The 9477-nt window shown below is 38.0% G+C and overlaps 1 protein-coding gene across 1 annotated transcript; it reads left to right on the forward strand.

The window, feature by feature from the left end:
• Nucleotides 1-7407: 7407 nt before the first annotated feature.
• On the forward strand, nucleotides 7408-9410 carry LOC103521031 (probable cation-transporting ATPase 13A5; the record flags this gene model as incomplete). The annotated part of the gene is made up of 4 exons (XM_008486134.2): nucleotides 7408-7450; nucleotides 8304-8546; nucleotides 8775-9146; nucleotides 9322-9410. Coding segments are annotated over exons 1-4 (735 nt in total), but the record flags the coding sequence as incomplete, so codon positions are not given.
• Between the last annotated feature and the right edge of the window lie 67 nt (nucleotides 9411-9477).

Below are 9477 nucleotides of genomic sequence, written 5' to 3' on the forward strand. Positions count from 1 at the left end.
CTGCATGATTTGGGTTAACTCATTGAAGAGCTAAGACAACAGTTTATCTAATCACACGCCTTGGCCAAGTCAAGAAGGTGTACACGAATGAAACATGGCTCGGACACAAAACCAACACTGCGCTTTCTGCCAATAAGTAATTAATATTGCAAATTAAATGTATGGAAAAACATGGTAAGAGAACATGTTGTTTGTGAAGTGTGCATTCTATCAGCTGTGGTCATAGGTATGAGCCGTGCCCTAATACCTAATTATTCCAGGCTTGGATTATCATATTAATTCACCGGACAGTGGTACGGTGGACATGAGTGGTGATACGAGGAATATTATTAATCAGAGTAATATTTCGTATAAAATTGTAATACTTGGAAAAAGAAAAGACTTGTGAAGTGTGCATTCTATCAGCTGTAGTCATAGGTATGAGCCGTGCCCTAATACCTAATTATTCCAGGCTTGGATTATCATATTAATTCACCGGACAGTGGTACGGTGGACATGAAGTGGACTCTGGACAGTGATATATTACAATTTTGCTGAAGAAGCTCGGATTTTTAGGTCAGAAGTATCTGAATTGGTCCACAAGTAGTACAGGTATTGAATTAAGTACAACATTAATTTGAGAAACAGATCGAAAAAGACTTTTAACTTTATTAATTGTTAATTAATAAAAGACATTTCTGAAAGATAACTTGGATACAAAACAAGATTACAAGAAGCGGCTTCATTTCTAAACAGAAGATTTCTTATGAGGGAAAGAAAAGACTGAAAAATGAGGACTTGAATAATGTTATAGTGCTTCAAATCAGGTAGATACCTATAAATCCACCTATGAATCTTGTAACTGAGGTTTGATAGAGAAAACAGTAACAGCCAAGGTATTATCGTCCCGAAATCGAAGAGAAAAGGAAGACAGGATAAGAGAAAGCCAGCCGTTCCGAGAACGAACCTTATCCGTTCAGGATGAAATCCACCCCGTAGATACTATTTGATTGAGTGGAATTTTCGACACCCTATCGTACGTCACACCAAAGATTGTAACCATTATAAACCATGCTATTTTCAGAGGTGACAGAACTGAAGGTGATCAATGTGAAGAAGTTAATGTACGTATGGAGTGACCAAGAGCAAAACTTCATCAAGTTGGTAGGTTTGGACAAGGGTCTGACCAACTCTCAACTGCACCAGTTCAATGGATTCACCTTTGAAGAACAATTCATGAGGTAAGAGCCACCGAGTGGACTCTGGACAGTGATATATTACAATTTTGCTGAAGAAGCTCGGATTTTTAGGTCAAAAGTATCTGAATTGGTCCACAAGTAGTTCAGGCTCTAGTATGGTTTGCACTTTTGCAAAAGAGCAAAAGTTTAAAACCAATTCAACCAACGAAGAGGGAAAGTTTCAATACCTAGATTCATATAAGCTCAACCTATCCTTTAGGGCTATTTCCCATACACCTAAGTCCCTAAAGCATGGCATTGCGGGGCTATACAAGTTAGTTTAAGTTTTATCAATAATGATATTTTATTTTTGTTCGTTTCAGGGGTATAGGAGTGGACTCTGAACAGTGATATATTACAATTTTGCTGAAGAAGCTCGGATTTTTAGGTCAAAAGTATCTGAGTTGGTCCACAAGTAGTTCAGGCTCTAGTGTAGTTTGCACTTTTGCAAAAGAGCAAAAGTTTGAAACCAATTCAACCAACGAAGAGGGAAAGTTTCAATACCTAGATTCATATAAGCTCAACCTATTCTTTAGGGTTATTTCCCATACACCTAAGCTCCTAAAGCATGGCATTGCGGGGCTATACAAGTTAGTTTAAGTTTTATCAATAATGATATTTTATTTTTGTTCGTTCCAGGGGTATAGTACTTTTGCAAAAGAGCAAAAGTTTGAAACCAATTCAACCAACGAAAAGGGAAAGTTTCAATACCTAGATTCATATAAGCTCAACCTATCCTTTAGGGCTATTTCTCATACACCTCAGCCCCTAAAGCATGGCATTGCGGGGCTATACAAGTTAGTTTAAGTTTTATCAATAATGATATTTTATTTTTGTTCGTTCCAGGGGTAGAGTAACTGGAACATTGAAAATTGCTCCATACTAGTCCATACCTGAATCTCATGGATGATTAGGTAATATTGATGGTCTATATCTTTAGAAAAATACTTCTTCCCAACAGAAGAGGTAACATGAAGTTACTGTACAACACTTAAGGTTTTTTTGGGGGGGGGGAAGGGTTTGTTACCCTTCATTCGACGAAAAGCTACCGCCTCCTCCCCCTCCTCACATTAAGTGAGTTTAAGTGGGACGGGGAAAAGCCAGCAGCTCGCGATTGCCCAAATGGTCACCCATCCGCGGATACCAACCATAACTTTGCAAGCAATCTTTAGTGATCCATGGGGCACTGGTAAATTCAACGTGCTATCGCCGCTGGCTGACCTAACCACATGTTTTAATTTTCAAGAATTTCCTCAAGTTTATCCTCAAAAGCACACATAGCTGGACCAACAAATCCCTGACCTACGACACTGAATGACTACCTAGTACGCACGTAGTATTTAGGTAAAACCCCAATAGCAATCTTTAGTGACCCATGGGGCACTGGTGAATTCAACGTGCTATCACCGCTGGCTGCCCTAACCACATGTTTTAATTTTGCAAGATTTTCCTCAAGTTTATCCTCAACAGCACACATAGCTGGACCAACAAATCCCTGACCTACGACACTGAATGACTACCTAGTACGCACGTAGTATTTAGGTAAAACCCCAATATAGGTAATGAAAACTATCATAAGATCATCTTTAAATCCATGTTAAACTTGTGTCAGTTAATTATGAAGACTGCACATGCTTGGATTGTCTTGATTAATACTTTTTTGAGTAAGATTGTGTTCTTGAATAGTTCTTTTTATTAAAATCTTTTATACTTTTATCCATAGAGTTGATCTTAATTAGGTAATATTGATGGTCTACCTGCCTCGGTAGCGTAGTGGTCAAGACGCTCGCCTGGTAGGGCGTGGGTTCGATCCCAGCCGAGGTATGGAATTTTATCCTCATTTATTTGAGAATTTGACCACATAATAATAGAGCTCTAAGGGTGTTCTGGCAACCCAAATTTTGGGCAATCCGTCAATATTTTATTGAGTACGTATTTATTTCTCTCTGCTAAATTGGAAAACCATTTCGTATTGTTGCAGAAAGTTATAAGAAAGGCAAACACAATGGATACATGGAAGATTACCACGACCAACAGAATTGGCTCAACAAGGGCGAGGAAGACGAAATGGTGAGTAGATATGAAGAAGAACTTGAGGAAAAAGTACATGGGTCAAATATGGGAAACCCCTCTGGAAGGGTTTGTTCTTTTTCATAGGATTGAATTTGTCGAAGAGCCAAATGAGAACGACTAAATAAAAAACTCAAATCACTGCTTGCAGGTAATTGACACCAATTTCATTGTTGAGACAACCATTTAAGAACATTATTTTATGGAAGGCTAGGCAAATAAGGCATCTAAGTTTGTTCTTTTTCATAGGATTGAATTTGTCGAAGAGCCAAATGAGAACGACTAAATAAAAAACTCAAATCATTGCTTGCAGGTAATTGACACCAATTTCATTGTTGAGACAACCATTTAAGAACATTATTTTATGGAAGGCTAGGCAAATAAGGCATCTAGAAAGTAAATGGTCAAATATGGGAAACCCCTCTGGAAGGGTTTGTTCTTTTCCATAGGATTGAATTTGTCGAAGAGCCAAATGAGAACGACTAAATAAAAAACTCAAATCACTGCTTGCAGGTAATTGACACCAATTTCATTGTTGAGACAACCATTTAAGAACATTATTTTATGGAAGGCTAGGCAAATAAGGCATCTAGTACTTGGTACGACAATTTTATGGGCATATAACTTGTTTTGGAGACCTGAGTGTTCTGACATTAGTTAAGCCTTTTTAGTCCTGACCGTTTCTCTACATCGACATTGCTCTGGTAGTGAACTTTGCTTTCTTCTTTGGCAGGAATCACGCTTTCTCTGGTCCTCTGACTTCTGAGACACCGTTGAATAGTCTCTTCTCTTACGTTACTCTGTTGTCCATGTTCTTCCAGTTGATTCTCATGGTATCCATGCAGATCATTTCTTTCATTATTGTTCACAAGTTTGCCTGGTTTGAGCCGACAGCAACTTGACGGACTTTGAGTTTCTCTACATCGACATTGCTCTGGTAGTGAACTTTGCTTTCTTCTTTGGTAGGAATCACGCTTTCTCTGGTCCTCTCACTTCTGAGACACCGTTGAATAGTCTCTTCTCTTACGTTACGCTGTTGTCCATGTTCTTCCCACTTCTGAGACACCGTTGAATAGTCTCTTCTCTTACGTTACGCTGTTGTCCATGTTCTTCCAGTTGATTCTCATGGTATCCATGCAGATCATTTCTTTCATTATTGTTCACAAGTTTGCCTGGTTTGAGCCGTTTGTATACACCAATGCCATCTCTTATAGTTGTTACGAGAATTACGCTGTATTTTCAATCTCCATGTTCCAATATATTATACTTGCCATCACCTTTTCTCAGGGAAAACCATACCGGACTCCTATCTACAAGAACAAACTGTTCATTTTATCCATCATTATTATGACTTGGGTTTGTATCTATATCACTCTCATTCCCAGTGAATTCATCATTCAGTTCTTACAGCTTCGGTTTCCCCCTAACATGCAGTTCCCTTTGATAGTGATCTACCTCGCCATATGTAACTTTGTCCTTAGTCTCTTCATTGAGAATTTCATTATTCATTATTTGCTTATGATCAAATTCAAACGGTGGAGTAATGACTATAAGTCTTGTAAATATATAGGTATAGAAAATGAGCTTGATAGTAATTATATGTGGCCCAAGTTAAGTAGTGACCCAGAACCCAATTATGAAGTACATATTAGACTGATCTTTTCTGGATGGACAAGATATGAGATATATGCTTGTACATGGAAATCAAAGTAACTAAAGTAAGTAATACGAAGTATTGAGGGTCTTCTTGCTCATCTGATGAGGGACTTACTACAGGTCCTTCAGGCTTGGTATGGTACGACACAGACCCCAAGAGTCTAGTGTATTAGTTGTTTCATTGCTACGAAATAAAAACGACAATAGAACACCTTTTTCTCAAGTCTACTGCGCTAAGCACTCCTGGTACTGATGTTGCTATCTACTTTTCTACTGATTCTTTTTTTTTTTCCTTTGAGGCGCTTTAACTCTGGAATACCAGGTCGTTCACGCCGTTACTGGTTCTTTCTAGTGCCACTAAAGTTAATTCGTTAGTTCTTCTTTCAATCCTTCCACAGATCTTGCGAGGCAGGTCTCTATGGGACATTGTAATTAAGTCTCTGGACATCATTACCATTGTCATACCACCAGCTCTGCCAGCCACTATGACTGTGGGTAAACTGTATGCTCTAACGCGGCTCAAGAAGTACAACATCTCATGTATCAACTCCAGAGTCATCAATGTATGAAGTTGTAAGACTTACAACACATGAAATTACCAAGTTGTAAGACTTGCAGATAGTATTAATTTGATTTCTGTTGTCTCCATAATTCGTTTATCTATAAGTTCCTTTTAACTCCTTTTTTTATCTGTTAGATAGCTTATGACTGTGGGTAAACTGTATGCTCTAACGCGGCTCAAGAAGTACAACATCTCATGTATCAACTCCAGAGTCATCAATGTATCCGGATCCATCAACTGTGTTTGCTTTGACAAGGTTTGTGAATAGAGAAGTCACCCATAAAAAAATATTAATCTAATCATTCTAAATATTATAAGTACCTAGTTATTCTAATTATTTCTTTTGGTACAAACTTAGAAAATAATTATTCCCAGTTACCAATGGTTCACACTGCAGTTAAGCAACGTTGAGCGCGTTTGGTATCCTGACGGGTGATCAGATGGGAAATCACGTGTTGCTGGCTTTTCCCAGCCCCACTCGAGCAGGGTGAGAATAATATGAGGAAGTGGGATCGCTTGTCACCGAATGAAGTCACCCAAGACCTTAGCAGTTATTGATTGACGTTGAACCCAAAAAAAAGAAGAAAAAAAAAAAAAAAAGGGTAGCACTATTACGCGACGCGACAATCATGGGAAAGAATTCTACTAAAAATCCAAGTCTGATAAAATCTTGGCAGGTGACAGGGTCGCCATAATAATTATGTCATAATGTGACAAACAACATAAACATTAGGTATGATGTAATTTTGTTTGTCACATTATGATGATTATGTTATGAAATGCCGTAATATCAAAGGCCTCATTAGAAATATCTCGATCACTGAAGGAATTTACGTTTACCACTTGATTGCAATTGAGGTTTTCTCACTTCAGTAGGATGAATAAGTATATATGTTTGTTTTGTATTTTATTACTTTCTATAATTCTATTACTACAGTATAGCGGAGCTATACTAGTAATGAAAGTATTGCAATCGGTCCAAATTTTCAAAGTCGGGAAATGGTTGGAAATATCCGTTTTGGGATCCCCTGATGTCAAAAAAGTGATTTTTAGCCCATGGTCTGTACGTAACGTACGTACTAGTACTTGCTAACAATTTTGCATCAGTAAATGGTTCTGAAAATTGAATTATTGATCCCAAAGGCAAGGTAAACCAAGACCCAACTCCTATCATTGACAAATGGAATGCACATGAAAGCACAGAGTTGCCTTCAGCATAGTTTAGCGACTAATCAAGTAATCGTTGACCATTGAAAATTTGACCTTCGAATTCAACCAATCCAAATACCTAACTCGAAGACACTTTTATTTTGCAGATGTTTGAGTCCACTGGATGGACATTGGAGGAACCAATGAAATTTGGTATGCTATCCCGGTATGGTCCAAGGACGCGACTGTAACAATTTGGCAAAAATCTACGTTCCTTACTTACATAAATTTAATCCTGTCTATTTAGTTTTAATATTTTCATTTTCATTTATGGCTTTGCCAAAGTAATTTATAAGGCTATCTTTTGTTGAGTTTAACTTGACAATGTATTTTTTAAGGCTATTTTTTGTTTTGTTTCACCTAACTCCTTTCTCTTAATATCATCCTCCGAAGTATTTTTACAAAGATGTACTCGTATGTATCTATCTCTTATCTTTATACCTGTCAGAAAGCTAATAAAATTTTAAAAAGAAAAACTCATTTTTTAACATTTTCCTTTCGTAATTTAAAAAGGGATATTTCTAGGAATGACAAAACGTTTTATTTACTGAAAGCATCAAATGCAAGTAAATATATATTAGGATCGCCAGAAATGATTCAGTCTCTCTGTCTTCCCGAAACTGGTAAGGAGAACCACAAAAAGTGACATAGGATGACCATTTCATAATTAGGCTATATTAATTCGAAGATTTGGGATCGCCAGAAATGATTCAGTCCCTCTGTCTTCCCGAAACTGGTAAGGAGAACCCCAAAAAGTGACATAGGATGACCATTTCATAATTAGGCTATATTAATTCAAAGATTTACCTATTGACGTATTATACAATAGAGCACGAAATAAGTGGGCTTGAAAAACAATATTCTTTCAATATTCTTCCCTTTCGATAAATCGAGGGATAATTATACCTATTGACGTATTATACAATAGAGCACGAAATAAGTGGGCTTGAAAAACAATATTCTTCCCTTTCGATAAATCGAGGGATAATATATTGAAGGACATTTCAGTTTCTTTTTTCTCCGTGCTTTCATTTTCGGAGTCCACAACATAGGAAAAGAGCAAAAATTAACTCCGATGGGGCCCATCCAAAGAGCTTCGCGGGGCACTAATCCGTCTTAATTTCAGTTCCAGAGAACATCGTATCAGTGTTGTCCGAATACACAGAGCAAGGTTACAGAGTTATCGCACTGGCAAGCAATGCTACATTAATTCGAAGATTTACCTTTTAACGTATTATACAATAGAGCACGAAATAAGTGGGCTTGAAAAACAATATTCTTTCAATATTCTTCCCTTTCGATAAATCGAGGGATAATATATTGAAGGACATTTCAGTTTCTTTTTTCTCCGTGCTTTCATTTTCGGAGTCCACAACATAGGAAAAGAGCAAAAATTAACTCCGACGGGGCCCACCCAAAGCTTCGCGGGGCACTAATTGGAAATCTCTGGTCTAAAAGTACCAATCCGTCTTAATTTCAGTTCCAGAGAACATCGTATCAGTGTTGTCCGAATACACAGAGCAAGGTTACAGAGTTATCGCACTGGCAAGGATTGGAAATCTCTGGTCTAAAAGTACTCTTAATTTCAGTTCCAGAGAACATCGTATCAGTGTTGTCCGAATACACAGAGCAAGGTTACAGAGTTATCGCACTGGCAAGTCGCACCCTATCCATTGAGGACTACAAACATCTCAACTACATGAAACGAGAAGACATAGAGAAAGATCTGGAGTTTTTAGGTTTGATCATCTTGGAAAATAGACTGAAGCCGCAAACCGAGGGAGTGATCAAAGAATTGAAGGATGCTCGCGTCAAAGTTGTGATGATCACAGGTAAGTTGTCGAGTTTCTTCTCCAAAAGCTAGAATAGCATGTGCAGGAAGAAGTTAAAGGAATTCATTAGTTTGACTTAATATTTCATGTTGCTGCTGAGATTCAAATTGTAGATCACATTATACCTACGAATAAATAATTGACTAGACTCACTTCTGGTATTTTTTGGGACAAAGATATTAAAAGACGAAAGCTTTCAAATGATGGCAGCTTTATTTTAAATTCCAGGTGACAACATACAGACTGCCATCAGCGTAGCCAAGGAGTGTGGCATCATAGACCCAGGAGAAACAGTGGTGGACGTTAGCGCCGTGCCAGGGGGACTGAAGGAATGCCCCAAAGTGTACTTCACAGTCAGTGGCGTATCCGCAATCCAGACAAAGGCCAAGAAACTCAACTACAGCAAAACAGAGGAGGAGTTGGGGCTCTCATCGGGGGCTTACAAGTTTGCAGTGACCGGGAAATCTTGGGAGCTTATTCGAGATCAAATGCCTGAGTTGATACCGAGGATTATTGTCAAGGGAGCTATATTTGCTCGCATGAGTTCGGATCAGAAGCAGCAACTTGTGTTGGAGTTGCAGCAATTGGGGTATTATGTAGGTAAGTAATCAAAGTCTTGAATTGTATTAAAAAGTTTATTCAAAAAGTTCAAAACTTAACATTAAAAGAATGCACTTTATAGTTTTGACACCTTCAAGTTCTGTGTCTTGTAAATTTGATGCATTTAACCTTTTAATAAAGGATCCCTTGTAACCTTGCATACTTTTTGTTTCAGCTATGTGTGGTGATGGTGCTAATGACTGCGGTGCATTAAGAGCGGCCCATGCTGGTATTTCTCTATCTGAAGCCGAGAGTCCTATTGACGTATTATACAATAGAGCACGAAATAAGTGGGCTTGAAAAACAATATTCTTCCCTTTCGATAAATCGA

This window comes from Diaphorina citri, unplaced genomic scaffold (assembly GCF_000475195.1).
Source record: "Diaphorina citri unplaced genomic scaffold, Diaci psyllid genome assembly version 1.1 scaffold4419, whole genome shotgun sequence".
Lineage (NCBI taxonomy): Eukaryota > Metazoa > Arthropoda > Insecta > Hemiptera > Psyllidae > Diaphorina > Diaphorina citri.